The following is a 19,070-nucleotide window of genomic DNA, read 5'->3' on the forward strand; positions in this document are numbered from 1 at the left end:
TTCGGCAAATATCTCCTAAACCGTGTAGGTTCAGGAGATATTTCTTGGACCTACAGGTAAGCCTTAATCTAGGCTTACCTGTAGGTCACAGTGGTTTGTAAGTGTTTACAACCACTTTAAGGCGAGAGAATGCAACTGTGAGAAGGAAAAGTAGGGCGTGCATTATACAGAGCAGAGGGATTGAGAGGAAGCCTGGATGAGATGAAAGTTTGATGGAGAATCGGGTCACCTGTAGTCCGTTCCGTGTTCTGCAGAAGAGCAGGTTATTTTTAATACAAAAAAAAATTAAAAAATCAGAAGCTTTGAAGCAACCAAAGAACTCAGACCACCGACTCAATTCCAGAATTTAAAAATACATTTATTTTTTTATATAAATAGATCATCACTACAAAAAAACAAAAAAAAACATTCAGTGTATAACAGTTGTGTTTTCATAAAGTGCTGCGAGAGGTGCCGGGTATGATGAAGTCCCGTGTATCCAGATATGGGGTGCACCGTTCTGCACTAAACACCTAAAGAAGGCACAATGGCGGCGGTCTGCGGTCGGGGCGAAGGTCAGCGGTCGGTCTTATTATAGGCAGCATATTTACTTCGGTGCAAACAAGGCAGCACTGGTGTAGAGAGGAGCATGTACAGAAAATAAATGGCCCCTTCAAAGTTGATCACATTCTCCAGCCATACCGCCATCTCTAATGCAATGGGGCTTTTAATTGTTCCGAGCTGCAATTGGCTGCGCCTCTCCTATTCACAGTCTAGAGACAGTCAGCTGACCGCAAACTGAAGTCCTAAGAAAAAAAAAAAAATGACCCAACCAACCCCAATTTAGGGCCGACTTACAAAACACGGTGCAGGAAAGGAGCGCTCTGTGCACATTTCCCACACTGTAGATTACTGTGCTGCCCATGATTTCTTAGTGGCACCCCAAAACACATGTTGCAAGCTCAGTGCATTGGCAGGCACCACACGGTACCCCAGTTATGTGGCTTGCTGCAATGCGTTCCGAAAAAAGTAATGCTTGCACTCCTTTTTCCACGTTCCAGGGCATGTTACACCCCCCGATGGGCTGCAAGACTGGATTGCACCCATTCTGGAGTGAACCGGCCCTTAAAGTCCCATCATTTTATGGAATGTCGTTTTCTAACCTTGTTCACCTTGTTATATAAAATATTTTGAAATAAAGTCCCATCTCCAGTCCAAACTTTGCTCTTTGTGTTAAATTGAGTGGGGAAAAAAAAAAAAAGAAAAGTTGGAAGCACTCAGGCTTTTATTTTAATCTATGTCCCAACCCGAGACAATTTCTTCTTACGTGCACCCCCAGGAAATAGGTAGTCAGAGGAAAAGGAAAGTAAAAAAACAAAACAAAAAAAAAAAAAAAAAAATGAACTCCAGGAATTCAGCAGCTTCGCAAAATGTGTTGGCATGTGATGATTCAAGACCAGTGAGGTGCGTGCCACCTCCTGGACATTTAATCTACATCTGAGTTTTATGGAGCTCTGGCAGGATAGCTATCACTACATTTCCAAAGCTTCAACACTCGACCGCGCTCCTTCAGCTGCAGAGTCGCATGCAGCTGCTGTGCCCATCCCACCTCTTGCCCAATCACAGAGCGCTTTGTATTTTTTGTAATGAGTTGATACAAAGGCTTCTGTGAATGGGCAGGAGAGGAGGGCAGGCAGAACTGCTCTATGTATGGTGAGAGGGTCTCTCCTGTCAGGGCACCCTGGAGTAGTGATACCCATCTCCAGGAGCCTAACAAAACTGCCAGATGCAACTAAAAGGTCCAGGAAGTAGCATGCACCTAGCTGAGACTTAACTCATACTATGCCAGCAGATCTTACATAGCGGCTCCATTCCTGGAATTCAGTTTTAGGGGAAATTGTGCCAATGGGCACCAGACAGGTCTTGCTGGGGTCTCAAAAAGCTTGCTAAACACCAAATTACATCCATCTGAAAAGAAAGCTCAACTGGAAGTAGAGAAATTGTATACATGTAATACATGTGGAAGATGCCCTTTAAGAAAGGCACATATAGAAGTTATGCTTCTTTCAGCACATGAAAAATGTGCCATGGCTCTGGGCCCAAAGGCCCCCCCGTGTCATGGCTCCGGGCCCAAAGGCCCTCTCCGTACCATGGCTCCGGGCCCAAAGGCCGCCCCCCCCCCCCCCCCCGTACCATGGCTCCGGGCCCAAAGGCCGGCCCCCCCCGTACCATGGCTCCGGGCCCAAAGGCCAGCCCCCCCGTACCATGGCTCCGGGCCCAAAGGCCGGCCCCCCCCGTACCATTGCTCCGGGCCCAAAGGCCACCCCCCCCGTACCATGGCTCCGGGCCCAAAGGCCGCCCCCCCGTACCATGGCTCCGGGCCCAAAGGCCGGCCCCCCCTCGTGCCATGGCTCCGGGCCCAAAGGCCGCGCCCCCCCCCCCCTCGTGCCATGGCTCCGGGCCCAAAGGCCCCCGCCATGGCTTCAGGCATCCAGGATTAGATTGGGTAAGCGGCTATCCAGCCAAACTGGTGACTCTTCATGTCTACTAGAGCATGTGGGGTGGATGTAGAATATGTAAAGCATTTATGAACGCACCTTATGTCATCTATAATTAAGGATTCTATATATAAGCTTTCCAGTCTATGAATCACATGCTGTGCATAGATATACACATTAATAAAGAGATGATTAATTCCCCTTCTAAGGATCAGTCAGGTTTCTGGCTCCGTGCCTTGTAGATCAAGTCTGGTCCAGACAGCAAAAATATTCATATACAGCAATAAAAATATCACAAAAAAAGGAGTATTTTTTTTTTTTAAAGTTTCAGCACAGATTGTCATTGCATTGTGGTCACAGCAGTACCCACATCAATATAAAATTTGTTCATTGAAAAAAAGTCATTAAAATATATAGATTCATTTAAATAGAAATATATACGTTTTTGCATACAATTCCCTGCAAGAAAGCAGGTACGTGGTGTGTAACCAGTAAAAGGCAAAGAAAGGCAGATTTCTATGTACAAGGCACATAAATATACACACAGAATAGGCACACATTCATTTACACACTTTAAAAACACTTTCAACTTTCTTCATATCTGAGCTCACCTACTAAGAGGAAGGACCTGGAACCAAAATGTGGACATTGAGTAATAAGGACCTACCTTTGTTAGCCCAAGACAGTCGTTTCAATGTCACTCACATTTTTCTAGCAAATAGATTTTCTGATTGGTGGGCCCCCTCCAGGGCAGACGCCAGCCCCCCGGGGAGCCCGCAGACGCCAGCCCCCCGGGGAGCCCGCAGACGCCAGCCCCCCGGGGAGCCGGTGTTTTATCATATGAGGTCCTCCATCCGATAGGGTCTGCTGCGTACTGCGCATGACAGCAACACCGATTCCGAAAATTGCCGAGAATGAACGGCGCCTGCGCAGTGAGTCCAGGTTCTATCCCCACTATCCAAGTGGACATAGAGTAGGAATATAAAAGAGCCGAGCGCAGCGAGGCCGAGCCCGAAGCGTCGCGAGCAAAGCTCTCCCACGAGGGGCCCTCTAATATTCACAACCCTATGTCCGCTTGGATGGTGGGGCAGGCGCCGTTCAGCTTCGGAGATTTTCCGAAGCTTCGTCTGCTCCGTAGTGCGCATGCGCAGTACAGGGCGGACACTATATGATGGCCGGACACTATATGGCAGAACACCGGCAGACGCCAGCCCCCGGGAGCCCGCAGACGCCAGCCCCCGGGAGCCCGCAGACGCCAGCCCCCGGGAGCCCGCAGACGCCAGCCCCCGGGAGCCCGCAGACGCCAGCCCCCGGGAGCCCGCAGACGCCAGCCCCCGGGAGCCCGCAGACGCCAGCCCCCGGGAGCCCGCAGACGCCAGCCCCCGGGAGCCCCCTCCAGGGCAGATGTCAGGTCGGTCCTCTTAGAGATGAAGATGGATTCCAAATAGTGCAACTTCTCTTCAACTAAAGATGGTGCAGAAGCCCAAGAGCCATCAAATCATCACAAACTTACTTTTATACTGAAAAACGTACTGCTTTGTTACCTTGTGTAGTCAAACTCACTCACATTTTATCCCAATTTGATTCCTTAAATTCTATCGTACCCATAAGATAACATTTCTCTGGTGGAATCGATAACAAAACCTCAGTCTTATTCCAGTGATGTACTTATCCCCCCCACCCCACCATTGTCCTTGGATATCCAGAACAGAAGAACGGAGCCGGTCGGGTTTAAACCTTTCCCGCCTTCTTGCTGAGCTGTGTACCGGAGCGCAGGATGTTGGGTGTTTCCTCCATGATCCGCACTAGTAGATTGTCTATGTAGTCCTCCAGCTCTCGTACCTGGTTCTCCTTCTTGGCGATGGTGTCTTTCTGCTTCAGCACCACCTGGATCAGCTCATCGTGGGTCAGCTGGGCAAACGCAGAGGCCGGGTCCGAGGGATCGTATTTCTGATAGAAGGAACATATTGGTAAGACAGAGCAGACAAAAAACACACATGGACAAATGATGTACACAGGAAAAACATTGGAGGCGATTTACTAAAACTAGAATGAGAAATCTGGTGCAGCTCTGCATAGAAACCAATCAGCATCCAGGTTTTGTCAAAGCTTAATGGAACAAGCTGAAGATAGAAGCGGATTGGCCACCAAGTAAATCAGCCCCAGTGCATAGACCCAACAAGGTTTTGTTTGGTGAAATCTCTACCAGTCAATAACCGGTATTTAGTAAGCACTGTAAAGGGTTCATCAGTGGATGGCCAAGGAGCTGGAGCAAACATAGGCCTCAACAAATGCTAGGTGCCAGGTTGCTATGGCAACTAGATATTACGTCCTGGCGCCTGGGCTTTTGTCAGCCCATTCACTGCCAGCACCACTCAGCATGTTCCAAGCCTGGTACTGAGGCTGGGTAGATGGGTTCCCAGTAAGATTTGGGCAATGGAGTTTTATTCACTGGGTGGGTCACAGAGACGGTCCCCATCCTATAGGGGCTGGGCCTTCCATCTCCTGTTGTGTGCTGGGCCGGGCTGTGAACCGATAGGACCCACACATGGTCCCGCTCAGTGTGGAGGTGGGCAGCTCTTTGTCTTAGCCAGGCAGTGCGGGGTGTAGCGGGCTGTCAGTGCTCCGCTCTGTGGGTGATCGGTGATTGGGCAGGAGGATGGAGCATGGCTGCCATAGGCTGCACGGTGAGGACAAAAATGGCTGCCCCACCCACCGCTATGTATCCCAAGCTCTGCTTGCTCATATGTGGGCCCAGAACTGGCATAGTGGGTGCCGCCGGTCCGCTCTTCATGTTGCGAACCCAGACGGGACATGTATGACAGTTCAATCGGCAAGAAAGTAATGCAGTGCGATGGGCATTGTATTATATTCACGGGAGATATTGGGCATCTTAGACCCCGCATGTCACTTTAAAGAGAACCTGTCCCCCAAAAAAATGATCACAGAGGACTTCGCTAGGTAAAAAAAAAACTGGTTTGGGGAACTGGAGAAAGTGCAGAGAAGGGCAACCAAACTGATAAGAGGCATGGAGGGGGCTCAGCTATGAGGGAAGATTAGAGGAACTGAATTTATTCTCTCTGGATAAGAGGAGATAAAGGGGGGGGATATGATCTCCATGTATAAATATATAAGGGGTCCATATAATGAACTTGGTATTGAGTTATTCACTTTACAGTCAACAAAGAGGACAAGGGGGCACTCTTTACGTCTAGAGGAAAAGAGATTTCATCTCCAAATACGGAAAGGTTTCTTCACAGTAAGAGCTGTGAGAATGTGGAATAGACTCCCTGCAGAGGTGGTTATGGCCAGCTCAGTGGATTGCTTTAAGGCCTGGATTCTCCCCTAAGTGTACAGAATATAACTGGGTACTGACATTTATAGGGAAAGTTGATCCGGGGAAAATCTGATTGCCTCTCGGGGGGGGGGGGGGGAAGGAATTTTTTCCCCCTGCTGGAGCAAATTGGATCATGGCTCTGCTGGGGTTTTTTGCCTTCCTCTGGTTCAACTGTGGGTATAGAATTGGGTATATGGGATTGTATGATATTTTGTTTTTTTTTGTGGTTGAACTGGATGGACTTGTGTCTTTTTGTAACTTATCTGGCTCTTAGAGTCAAAGCAAATTTGTCAAGCCCCTATATAAGCAATGATTGATAAGGATTATATATTCCTTTTTAGCTACAAACCGTATTTGTGGCTATAAAATAAATAGAAATTCATCATGAGGTTTAGGTTTCCTCTTTTCTTGAACAGATTTAAAAGATCTAACCTGAAAGCGGATCTGTTTAATGTATCTTTATACAGTTTGGACCAAGCTGGCCCAAACCATTTACTGCACTAACTGGTGCAATTGTTGGGCGTTCTGTATTAGCGATATGTAGCTGAAGCAGTATACAGTATACAGCGATGTGTACCGGGAGCAGAACGAGAACTTTCCGTCTCACTACCGGAACCAAATAGTAAGGCTGAGCGCTGCTCAACCATTCATGGGAAGCTTTGTATTCTATGAAAGAATATGAGAAAAATAAAAAAAGACATCCGTTTTACAGTGCCAGAAAGCGCTGTTCCACTGGAGCCATGTAACTGCCATAATGGACTTTCCAAAATCGAATACATCCGGATTTAATGAAAAGCACATTGATCCAGTCTGGCATTATGAAGGGAAGCCTGTTATTACAGTCACACTTCCTCCATAAAAAAGTTATTAGGAACAGAATTAATGTGTGTTCTGCATTTTGTTTTTCTTTACTAACATGATGAACATCAATTAGGCAAAATGCTTCTGTTGCTACCGCCTGCCGGCCTCCGCCGTAATGAATATGCCGGGAAATTAAAGCCATACTTGCAGATGAGCTTCACTTTAATAAGAGCGGGCTGTAAATATCACCGCTAACCAGGACACCGGCCCAGCACTATAGTAATTCAACCCCTTCAACTCATGCAGGCTCCAACTTGTATTAAAGTATGGAGTCCCCCCCCCCCCCCCCCCCAACCGCAAACATACTTACCTAGGTGCCCCCAGGGGCCTCCAACATTGACATTTCAGTCATTTAGATATCTCAATTAACTAATTTACACTCACACATTTAATCATTCATCCTAGGGTGATGATCCTTTTTGGTTAACATTAATGGTACACTGCCTCATCGCGACACCGCACGCTCTGTCTGCCTCAGCTCCCGTGTCAGTTGACACTCCCGGCTACTTCTGTTGCCCGTGATTGCGCCTCTTGCCATTCCCTGACCCGTAAGTATGGGTACTCGATTTGGATACACTGTCCCTTTTCCCCCATTTTTTCTTATTTATTATACAAACCTGACTAATTGTTGGCACACCATTTCTCGTCCCACAGATATTCATCATATATCAGCTCCTGATGAGTGGCAATGTAGCCACGAAACGCGTAGAGCTTTAAATACTACAAATCACATCCAAACATGCAGTTTTACTAGACTCTGGAATGTTTTTACTTAATTCTATTGATTTTTACTATGTGCAAAATGCCTATACATGAAGTCAATGCTTTTGATGTATGAACTGTGGGATTAATGTTTTTGATGTGCAATACTTTAATATATTTACTACCTATGATGGATCATGGATTATACATTGTGTATCTTTGTGCCCTATGCTATACATTTAATCTATAGTTAATTTACACTATTCGATTTTTGTTGCTCTTCTGCTTTTTGCTACCAAAATCGCATGCTTAGTCAAAGTCCCAACCCTTTCTTTTTACCAACATTGAGAGCTGTGCCATCAAACAGCTGATCGCTTGGTTCTCAGAGCTCCTGGAGCTCTTTGCTCTGAAACATCATCTCCCCCCCCAGCTGTGGAGGGGGCAGGAGTGGCTGACTCAGGGTCTGAGCAGCTTTCCGAGTCAGGTGCCAGTCCAGGCACGTGTGACTTGTCACAATCTCTCCTGGGCCAGCTCTGTGACGGCAGCAGACAGCGAGTGTAAATCTGAGTTCCACTGGTTATTAAAAAAAAATTTTTTAAAAATTCAGCCGCTACAAAAAGCTAATCTGACTTAAAACAGCCACTCACCTGCCCAACGGTCCAGCAATGCAACCACCCGATGCCTCGCTCCTCTCCCTGGCATTGTAAGTCTGGGCGCCCGGCTGTGACAGCTTGTGGCTTCACACCTGGTGCGCTGTCAGTGGCCAGGCAATCTTCCGGGACCTGTCACATGTCCCAGAAGATTGCAGGGAGGGAGTCGTCTAGGCGACCAGACCAGGAAGTGGGAGCTGGGTACCTATCAAAACTAGGTACCCACTCTTCTCTTAACACCCCCCCCCCCCCCCCCAAAAGAAAAATGACATGCCAATGTCAGGGAGCGAGGGGTACTTAAAGCAGCTGTTCAACTTTTGGGTGGAACTCCGCTTTAAGCTCGTCGTCTGCTGAAAATGGGACACAGGAGGAGTGCAGAAAGAACTACAATCCTGTCACCCACAGGAGAAGTACAGCCAAACCAGCTTTCCCCGTACTTCTCCTTTGTGAACCTACAGAGATTCTCCCTCATCTATATTCCCACTTTCAATGCGCTTTGGTTCCCCTTTCTGCAAAGTCGGATCTCATGAGAAGCAGAAGTTTCATAGTAAAGGAATTTCATGGTGAACACGGCGATTCTTGTTATTCAGATTTAGGTGTGAAGTGCTGCGTGAAAGAAGAAGAAGAGAAGAAGGAGAGGAGAAGAAGAAGGAGAGGAGAAGGAGAAGGAGAGGAGAAGGAGAGGAGAGGAGAAGGAGAAGGAGAGGAGAAGGAGAAGGAGAGGAGAAGGAGAAGGAGAGGAGAAGGAGAAGGAGAGGAGAAGGAGAAGGAGAGGAGAAGGAGAAGGAGAGGAGAAGAAGGAGAAGGAGAGGAGAAGGAGAAGGAGAGGAGAAGAAGGAGAAGGAGAGGAGAAGGAGAGGAGAGGAGGAGAAGAGAAGGAGAGGAGAAGGAGAAGGAGAGGAGAAGGAGAAGGAGAGGAGAAGGAGAGGAGAAGGAGAGGAGAAGGAGAAGGAGAGGAGGAAGAGAAGAGAAGGAGGGAGAGAAGGAGGGAAGAGAAGGAGGGAAGAGAAGAGAAGGAGAGAAGAGAAGGAGAGAAGAGAAGGAGAGAAGAGAAGGAGAGAAGAGAAGGAAAGAAGAGAAGGAGAGAAGGAGAGAAGAGGAGAGAAGAGGGAGAGAAGAAGGAGAGAAGAAGGAGAGAGAAGAGAGAAGAGAGAAGAGAGAGAGGAGAGAAGGAGAGAAGAGGAGGATCACATGATATGCATATATAAGGATCACAGCTCCAACCAACTCCCTCAGTCGGGTGGAGGGTATTGGTGCAGTTGAACGTGCAATCCATTACATGTTACCGTATCTGAATGCCTTTGTTGACATAATACAATTAGGAAGACATGAGAGAAGATCTCTACCTTGGAGTTAATGGAGTTCAGCGCATTCTCATGACTCTTGATGGGTTGTGGGAAGTTGGAGATCGGCTTGCTCTGTGTTGCATTCAGCGGCTTCACTGGGTTAGTCCTGCAGAGACGGCAAATGTTCAATAAAATATACAAGTACCATTGTAGCATTAGATTAGCGGGGGAGGGGGTGATACAGAAAGCAGGGGACATTCAAGACTTTTTTTTAAAAGGATATGTTCACACGCCTTTTTTTTTTTTACTATGAGTCTGCAAAGCATTGCACCTCCAATCAGCCGATCGCAGCTTCAATGTCAGGTGATTTGTGCTGCCGATTTCATTGCGGCTTGCGACTAACTGAAGTAGAGGTGCACCAAATGGATATTTGAGCCCAAACCAAAAATAAGGTATGTGCTTGGCCGAAAAAAAAAAAAAAAAAAGACCGTTTAAAAAAAAAAAAAAAAAGACCGTTTAAAAAAAAAAAAGAAAAAAAAAAAAGAAATGGCAACAGGGGTTATAACCCTCCCTTACTCTATTCAAATTGGAAAAAAGTTTTGCCTAGAGCAGTGATGGCGAACTTGGCACCCAGATGTTTTGGAACTACATTTCCCATGATGCTCCAGTACACTACAGAGTGTCAGAGCATCATGGAAATGTAGTTCCAAAACATCTGGGGTGCCAAGGTTCGCCATCACTGGCCTAGAGTACTAGTTTAAGGAATATGCTCCCTCCAGGCATAACTGCACCTAATGTATCCATTGCTATGCATGTGCCAAAATGGCTCCCAGACTAAGGGTAAGGACCACACTATACAGAGAGGGGGTCTTGAGGCAATGCGGCTTCTCTATTGCCCTCTCCCTCCCTCTTGCCACCCCCCTAGCCCTCGGCCCGTCTGCCACCCCCCTAGCCCTCGGCCCGTCTGCCACCCCCCTAGCCCTCGGCCCGTCTGCCACTCCTCTTCTCCCCCCCCCCCCCCAGCTCTCGCGCACGCTCTTTCCCTAGTGCTAGCTCAAATTTTATCAACTATTATAGATTTGCAAATGTTGTGCAATTAAATCATCTATTTTTTTAATGCAAGTTGTTAAGACTACCTTTTTTTGCTGGCTAGCTGGCACGTGTGCCTGCAAATATATTATATAAATTTAGATAACAAACAGGGACGGTTACCACTTTCGTTTAGCAGTCACCATGCATAAATTTGTAGGAGAACATAACTGAATGAGACAGGAAGAATGCATGAAAATTAAGTCCACGTGAATAAGACAGGTTTATACAGCCAGCCAATCGTATGACTGCAAAGGAAGTTAAATTAGCAACTCAGAAGGTAAATATTTGTTCTCTACTATACATCATTGGCTTCTGAAGTCATGTGAACAGGACTTCATTAGTGAAGAGCCACGGGCCCAGAGCAACGGGCCCAGAGCAAGGGCCCAGAGCAACGGCCCAGAGCAACGGGCCCAGAGCAACGGCCCAGAGCAACAGGCCCAGAGCAACAGGCCCTCAGGCTTGCCCTTTGTTCTGTCCCCTCCACACTAATGAAGTGTCAGACAGTCGCTGTGCACCTTGTATATCATACCCTCAATAAGCCTGACAAATGTTGCTGGTTTGTACGATCTCTGACATACAAAATAATCAGAATGACATGATGTCTAAAATGTATTCCCATTCTGGATTTATGGAAACCGCCAATGATGTAGGTACAGCCACACATGTTGATTTTTAGGATTCTCCTCCAATAAAGGAATATGAATACATTTTATAGATTAAAAATGAACACTTTCTGCACAGACACCCATCATAATGTGACTGGCAGAACTCGACTTTTATAGACAAATTAGAAACAGAAGTAATGAAATGCAGAATGAGAAGTTCAGGTTTAAAATTACTAAATTAAAACAGCAATTTAAAAATAAACTGGAAACCGTAAAAACGAACATTTACTCGGCAGTCATCCATTCACACCCGCGTGTCGCCGGCACAGAATGTCCCCGCAATGTTTACTCAAGCCAAGTCCTGGAGGCATGGAGGTTGCGGGCAGTGCCAATCACTGAGTACAAAGATGTTTACACTGCCTCTACCAGTCTATACTGGAGCCTACTGCTACTGGATTATACTGGAGCCTAAAACCGCTTTCCAGCAATATTTCCAGTTCAGCAACGCTGCACAGCACAAAGGGAAGAAAAAAAATAAATAAAATTGAATTCAAATCAAAAAGGAGACCAACCTTGAAATGCATACAGGCAGGGGATCTGTACCCCGTCCCAGGGTTGTTTCCATAAGACCCCTTTCACACTGGGGCGCTTTGGAGGTGCTACAGCACTAAAATAGCGCCCGCAAAGTGCCCTCAAAGAGCCGCTCCTCACACTCCTGTGTGAGCCCCGAGGGCTTTAACACTGGAGAGGTGCGTTGGCAGGACGCTAAAAAAAGTCCTGCTAGCAGCATCTTTGGTGTGGGTAAGGAGTGGTGTGTATACTTCACCGCTCCTGCCCATTGAAATGAATGGGGCAGCGTGGCTATACCACCGGCAAAGCAGCACTGCAGCAGCACTTTGCAGTGGTTCTAACCCTTTCTCGGCCATTGGGCAAACTTACACTCTGCAGGAGAGCCAATAGGTACACCCCCCCCCCCCCCCCCTTTATAAGCTGCACTCCAAATTTGGCACATTTTTCTACATTGATTTGTTAAAAAGATTAACTACAAATGTGTCTGCACCCAAAACCACCTTCCTTGACATGTTTCACCACCACTAGTTTGTTTACAAGGACAGGGAAAGTTTATCTTTGTGAGCAAGTCAGCAGGTGTGAAACGCGTGAAGGAAGGCGGCTTACGGTGGAGGCATCAACATATGAAGTTTTCATCTTATGACAAACTATAAAAAGAAGACCAGGCTTTGGAGTGCGGCTTATATCTACTTTGGACAGAGTGGAGAGTGGCTGAGATAACCAGCAGCTGGATCATCTGTGTGGCCTGAAAGGAGAAAGTCTGGAGTGGAGCCGTGGGGGTCTGGGAAGGTTCCTGAAACCAACTCACTGCCAAGTCCACCTTTTAGGCCTCACACAGGTGGGGTACCACGGCACACACCGGGTGAAGGACACGTTTCCCTCCGTGGAGATTCACTTTTATGAATGGAAATCCCATTCATGTCAGAACTTCAAACTTGATATCCATGCAGGTGAATGGCCACAGACGGACAAGTGTGCGTTGGAGGCCGGGCACCCGCACAGATGTCAAATCAGGGAGCAGCGGCTGTGTTCATGTACTCACTGCCACCCAACCCATATAAAAGACTACCTCCAAGGCATGCAGGAACACCTGTGCATCTTCATACAGGTAATAGCAACTCGATCTTTGATTATTCAAGATGAAGACGGGTTATTGTGAACAACTTCCAGTTATTAATCACATTCACACCTCATGCTCATTATTGGACTCCTTTACCAGGAGATTAAATAGGATTCCAGGTATAAATTAAAGGAAATTACTAAAAATTTATTGTAGCGATTAGGTGATGAAAGCGACACCAAAAGATTTATTCAACATCAGTAACAATGACAGCCATGTGATTCAACTTACAGAATTCATTAACATGGTGGGAGAAGGGAGAGGAGGGGGGGGGGGAAAGGGGAGAGGAGGGGGGGGGAAAGGGGAGAGGAGGGGGGGGGGGAAAGGGGAGAGGAGGGGGGGGGAAAAAAGGGGAGAGGAGGGGGGGAAAAAAGGGGAGAGGAGGGGGGGGGAAAAAGGAGAGGAGGGGGGAGAGGAGGGGGGGGGAAAAAAGGAGAGGAGGGGGAAAGGGTAGAGGAGGGGGGAGAGGAGGGGGGGGAAAGGAGGAGGAGGGGGAGAGGAGGGGGGGGGGAAAGGGGAGAGGAGGAGGAGGGGAAAAAAGGGGAGAGGAGGAGAAAAAAGGGGAGAGGAGGAGAAAAAGGGGAGAGGAGGAGGAGGGGAAAAAAGGGGAGAGGAGGAGGGGAAAAAAGGGGAGAGGAGGAGGGGAAAAAAGGGGAGAGGAGGAGGGGAGAAGAGGGAAAGGGGGGGGAAGAGGGAAAGGGGGAAGAGGGAAAGAGGGAAAGAGGGAAAGAGGGAAAGGGGGGAAGAGGGAAAGGAAAGGAGGTCTCCGACAAAAGGAGGCGATACGTTCTTGATAATACAGGAGGAAAAGGCGGAGAGCTCCTATAGGGAGAATGCACCCTTCACAATACAGGAGAATCGGAGATAACTGATCTCTGCACTGACCAGGTCATTCAGTTTTGCTCACAAAGTCCTGCCAACACTTAAAGGGTTATGCTGGCCATACACTATGAAAAAATCGTCCAAACCCATTTTCAAAAAACGAACATTCGGCCGTGAGTGCAAACTATAATAGTGCCATCAAGTAATGACCGATCAATCGTTCAGTGGACATAGATTGCATTGTGTTTGTTTTTTTACATATACCCAGTGTAAACAGTTCAGACGGGAAACACATTAACCTTTCAATTTATCATTTCGGCAGAAAATTTCCAAACTTGTCCTTTGTTTTTTCGGCTCAAAAACGTTCCAATTATCGATTTTGTGCCCATTAACTAGTCAAAAAAACAAAACAAGCCGTCTATATGATCGAATTTCGGCCGATTTTTCGTATAGTGTATGGCCAGCATTAGTTCACCTCCAACAAGCTGCCATATGTATGTAAGGGGTGCCTGATGATAAACTGTGCCGCTTTGACCACAGTTGGATAATGCCTTTGCTATAGGTGCAGGTTTTAGGCCATTTAACAACCTTGTGAAAGCTGCAGTTTGTTTTTTCTCTACAGAAGCCACTTACCTGTGTAGGCAGTTTTTCTGGTAAAGGTCAACTAACCCTTTAAACAGCCATATTGCTGGCCAATGAAAATGTAGATCACCCTTTAGAGGAGGATGGTATGCGCCTGAACATTTGTATGACCCCAGTAGGAGCTCATTAATGGACAGGTATTCTGAATCCGGCCATTTTATCTCTAATCAGGAATGGGGATTTTTACTCTGCCAGTAATTTTTGGCTGACAAACGGTGATGGGAAGAGGGCAAAATGTAAAATGAGAGACCACATTAGAGTATTCCAAAACTGGTCATTTTTGTTTTGGAGACCTCAATGCAGTAGTAGATTTGTCTCCTTGCCCCAAAGAAAGTCGACTCTCCCAAAAACGTGGTCCATGTAAAGGAGAATTCTATCAGATACCTAATGGTGAAGAACTTCATGGAAGGGAGACTCAAGAATTTCAGCAAGCATGTTTTTTACCTTTCCAGCAACCATGGAAATTCACTGCTACTTTAGTAGCATCACTTAATGCTACAAGACCTGACCTGTAATGAAGGATGTCTTGTGTTTGTGCAGACAGCTGGAGCCCTGAAATCTTCATGGCTGGGATGCCCCGTCCTCTTCATCTCTGAGCTTCTGGAGCTACCATGGTTAACAGCTTCAGGAGGAACAGAAGAAAAGATGGTCTGACGTGAACTTGCCCCTTCTATTAAAAAAAAAAAAAAAAGGAACGTCTTAAGAGGGGGGGGGCATCCTTTTCAGACCATCTTTACTACCTCAAGCTGTCCGCTATTACAGTTGCTAGATGTTCAGAGCCAGGAAGAGGACGGGGGATCCTTGTAATGAAGACTTCTCCTGGATCCAGCTGCCTGCACAATGTGAGACATCCTTCATTAGAGGAAAGTGATGCTACTTAAGCTGTAGGGAAATCCTTTCCAGCGAGACTGAAGCTTTAACCCTTACCCAACGCCGCCTCCTGGCCCTTTAAGTGGATCTAAATGCCGGGGAGGACGATGCTGTGAATTTTTCCTACGGTTGTCTGTGCATCCTGTTGAGTAAAACTCATTTATACACTACAGGGGTTTTAAGCTTCGACTTTGATATTTTTGAATTTGACCTTAATAGACTGAAGCAAAAACAATTGGGGGCTCGTCCGGGATTATACGCTATTGTACATCTACGATAATACTAGGTGTACTGATTGTAAAGAAATGAAAACGGTTACTTTGGCCGTCATCTCACCTTTGCCTGGAAGACACTGCTCCACCGTTCTGCACTGTAGGGATTGGATGTGTCTCAGAGGGTGAAACCCATGCCCGCAGCAGCTTCTTTTTGCCAGTGCTTTCCTTATCAGAATCATCAGTGGTTGGGTTTGCTGGGGATTCTGTGTTGGAAGGGGTAGTTTTGTCATTTGGAAGAGAAACGGAATTGGATGAAGAACTAGGATAGGTGTTGGAAGCAGGAATTTCAGGTGGCTGTTGGTGGGCCGAATCACTTATCTCCACTTCAGCTTTCACTTCACTATTTGTAACGTCAGAGGGCTTCCCCTTGAAGTCCTCCAAGGAATGCAAGGATTCTTCACTGGTCTGTTTTGCAGAGCCACCCTCTCTTTGTGCTTTGATACCAGATTGTTGATCTTTAGCATCTAGCAGCTCATCATCAGAAGCCACTTCTGGATTTTCTGGAATGACGGAAAGTCTATAATTATATTCTTCAATCAACGGACTGGCCATTTTTGGGTTGGCTCCAATGGGTCCCACATTAATATGGCTATCAACTGGTGTGGCCCCAGCACGAGCAGAATGTTCCATGATGGATTCAGGCATTGATCGCTCCATAGGCTTAGGATCTGGTTTCAAAGTAGCGGATTCCAAATCTGAAGCTTTATTTACTTTTCCACTTCGAGGTGCCGGTTTTGGTACCGCTTGCTTTTCTTCAGGTTTTTCGTTATTGGACGTAGGCTGCACTCTTGGCGGCGGCTTTGGCACATCTTTAACAGCAGCACTAGGTTTGCCTTCACTTTTTTCAGGTATTATAGCTTGATCGATCTTAGCCGACACGTCTTCATTTTGATTTGCACCATCACCCCCTCCTCGAGTTCGAAGGTTATTTTCTGGAAATTCGGGATCCTCTTCCACAGATAAGCTCTGGTGTACAGGAAATATACCCTTCACGAGATCTTCATCCACAACATTCTCTTCATCTTTACTGGTCGGCTTGCCCGTAATCTGCTCAAGGAGGGACTTGACATACGTTTTCTTCCCTTTGCTTTTTTCACCAAACGGGGCGACGACATTGACCTCTTTAGGTTCTGGAGGTTTGTTTGAAGAGTTGCCAGATCTCCAAAACAAAGGCAGAGAAGGCTTCTCGTTATCAGAGGAGCCCGTAGATTCCTCGTTGGTCTCGTCAGTCTTCGCACCTTTGAGGGAGTGAGGAGTATAAGCACTGCTGGTTGGATTAGGAGGAGAAGTGATCTGCCCACCAGAGAAAGAAGCAGCGAAAAAATTATCAGATAAAGACTCAGAAGAAAGCCTGGCTTTGGTTTCAGCCTCTGAAGACACGTCCAGTCTGTAAAAGGACAAAATAAAAAGAAATTCTGCAGGTCAGTTACCTAGCAGATACACAATATACAGGACTACAGAATTCTATATATAATTTAGATATCATTTAGATAAAGAATTTTTTAAAACTACAATAAAGCAATAAAGCAGTATTTAGAAGTCACGATCACACAGTTAATCTCTACAAGCTCCATGTTTAGGGCTCATTCACACTGGCAAATCCTAGTAAAAAAGGTTTCAATGTACATCACTGCATGGCGTCGCCCATGCATTTTAATGGCACACCAAGCTAAAAGAAAAATGCACAGATGTGATTACTTAATGTGCCGCCAAAAAAAAAAAAAAATTGGGTGCCGACAACCCATTCAAAATAAAGATGTAGCAATGCATCACAACAGTATGAATTCAGCCTTCAATAGAGGTTGCCATCGCGTACAATTTGTAGAATATGAAACCCTCTTCTCCTGCCTAACTTTAGTTAAAGCGGCTGTAAACCTCAGACATGAAATATGAACAAAGCATCTCTCTATGACGCATACTAGTCTTGGTCCAGAGCACCAAGTGTCATTTCGGTCTGTTGCCTCCTTCCTCTACCATCAGGAGTCTCCTGACACCACGAGAGGGAGCTCCAGCACACAGCCTGTGATCGACCGTGCAGGGGGTTGTGTCCTTTCAATCAGCTCTGCACCTTAAAGCTGTGTTCCGCCCAAAAAAAAATTAAAAGCCAGCAGCTGCAGCATACTGCCGACACGGGCCCTATGTCATCTAGCCTGGATGTTGCGCTGTTGGAGCTAGCAGAGCCCTCACTGAAGCTGAAGAGGCCAGTGAATGGTGACGTGCATACCTGATCATGGCGTTTATGCAGACCTAATCGCAGTGAGATGACCTGTACCCTCCCTTCCTCTAAGATTCTCGGGGCCCTGGGGGGGGACTTACCCCTAGGGGTGTGACGGCCTTTGTGACCTGTTACGGAGCCCACACCTTTGGCTGCTGTCTCCTGGGCATTCTGACGGTTGACCAGTGCCCTGGGGGCTGAGGCTGGGTTCCGGAGGATGCTACCCCCCAGACTGAGTTATGCTGGAGGCTTTAGGCCCCACTCCGGGGGGGCGTCGACCGGGACCCTGCCGAGGGCCGTGGGTGTTTTGCCCCATTACGGGTACCGACGGCTGTTGGGGGGTGTGGGCCTTGTGTTAGGCCTCTGGAGGGGGTCTCTCCCCCCCCCCCCCCCATGATGTAAACCGCGTCGGTAGGGCCTTCTTTCCCCTTCCCCCTCAAATGTTTTATCCAGTTATATGGTGACTGTTTTCCCCCTTTTGCCTTGATTTTACTTAGGTGTTCTACACAATGTTAGATCTCCTTGACAAGGTCAATTACTCAGGATAGTGATACATTATCGATTGTATTGTGCACTGTATGTTTTGATATGTTTTAGGAAAATAAAATAAAGATTATACAAAAAAAAAAAAAGCCAGCAGCTATACATACTGCAGCTGCTGGCTTAATAGGACACTTACCTTTCCTGGAGTCCCACGATGTGTAGCACTGCAGCTGATGTTTCCAATCAGCTGTCGGGTGCTGCCGCCGTCATTGCAGGTAAGGGAACGCGGTAGTGTAGCCTTAACGGCTTCATGCAGGGAATCCTACTGCCCATGCTCGAGGCCCCCGCTCCTCTCTGCTACTGACCCCGGCAACAGGAGGAGGAGGAGGAGGGAGCCCCGGGGTCATGTCATGGGCCACGGCCAGATTCTCGGAAGTGGGAACAGGATACCTGTCAAAGGGTAGATATCCAAAGGGTAGCAGTTCTTTATGATGGGGTACAAGTGAATTAAATCGGGGTGTAAAAATGAATGTAGGATTCAGAAGCCACTGGGCTGTTTGGAGGAGCATGAAGCTATGATCTTGCTTCTGCTGTAACAAAAAAAAAAAAAAAAAAAAAAAAAAGGAAGAGGAGGAGGTCATGGTGTTAAAGAGGAAGTAAAGGGAAAAAAAATACACACCCCGCAAGGCAAAGGCATAATGAGCTAGTATGCATAGCATACTAGCTCATTATGAATAACTTACCTGAGAACGAAGCCCCCCAAAGCGGTCCTCAGTCTTCCTCTTCGCCGCTACCATGGATCCCAGAGCGACTTCAGGGTCTCGCGGCTCCGGCGCTGTGATTCGCTGACATCACTCCCACGAATGTGCACGGGAGCCGACACTCGCGGCATATCGCAGTGATCTGCGGCCTGCCCAGTGCGCCTGCGTGCCGCTGTCTACGGTGCACGCTGTCTTCAGGTAAATATCTCCTAAACCGTGTAGGTTTAGGAGATATTTCTTGGACCTACAGGTAAAGCCTTAATCTAGGCTCACCTGTAGGTCAAAGTGGTTTGTAAGGGTTT

At 47.1% G+C, this 19,070-nt stretch overlaps 1 protein-coding gene across 1 annotated transcript in view; it reads right to left on the bottom strand.

The window, feature by feature from the left end:
* Positions 1-337: 337 nt before the first annotated feature.
* LOC143973812 (rab11 family-interacting protein 1-like) overlaps positions 338-19,070 on the bottom strand; it is a 61,657-nt gene continuing 42,924 nt past the window's right edge. The window contains exons 4-6 of the mRNA XM_077474666.1: positions 15,371-16,696; positions 9,374-9,479; positions 338-4,427 (exon numbers count right to left, since the gene is read on the bottom strand). Of these exons, the coding sequence (XP_077330792.1) occupies positions 4,209-4,427; positions 9,374-9,479; positions 15,371-16,696 (1,651 nt within the window). The 3' untranslated portion in view covers positions 338-4,208. The remainder of the gene's footprint in view (positions 4,428-9,373; positions 9,480-15,370; positions 16,697-19,070) is intronic.

The sequence above is a fragment of the Lithobates pipiens genome, unplaced genomic scaffold, assembly GCF_037356315.1.
Source record: "Lithobates pipiens isolate NorthernLeopardFrog02 unplaced genomic scaffold, aLitPip1_a1.2 Scaffold_12, whole genome shotgun sequence".
In the NCBI taxonomy this organism is placed as follows: domain Eukaryota; kingdom Metazoa; phylum Chordata; class Amphibia; order Anura; family Ranidae; genus Lithobates; species Lithobates pipiens.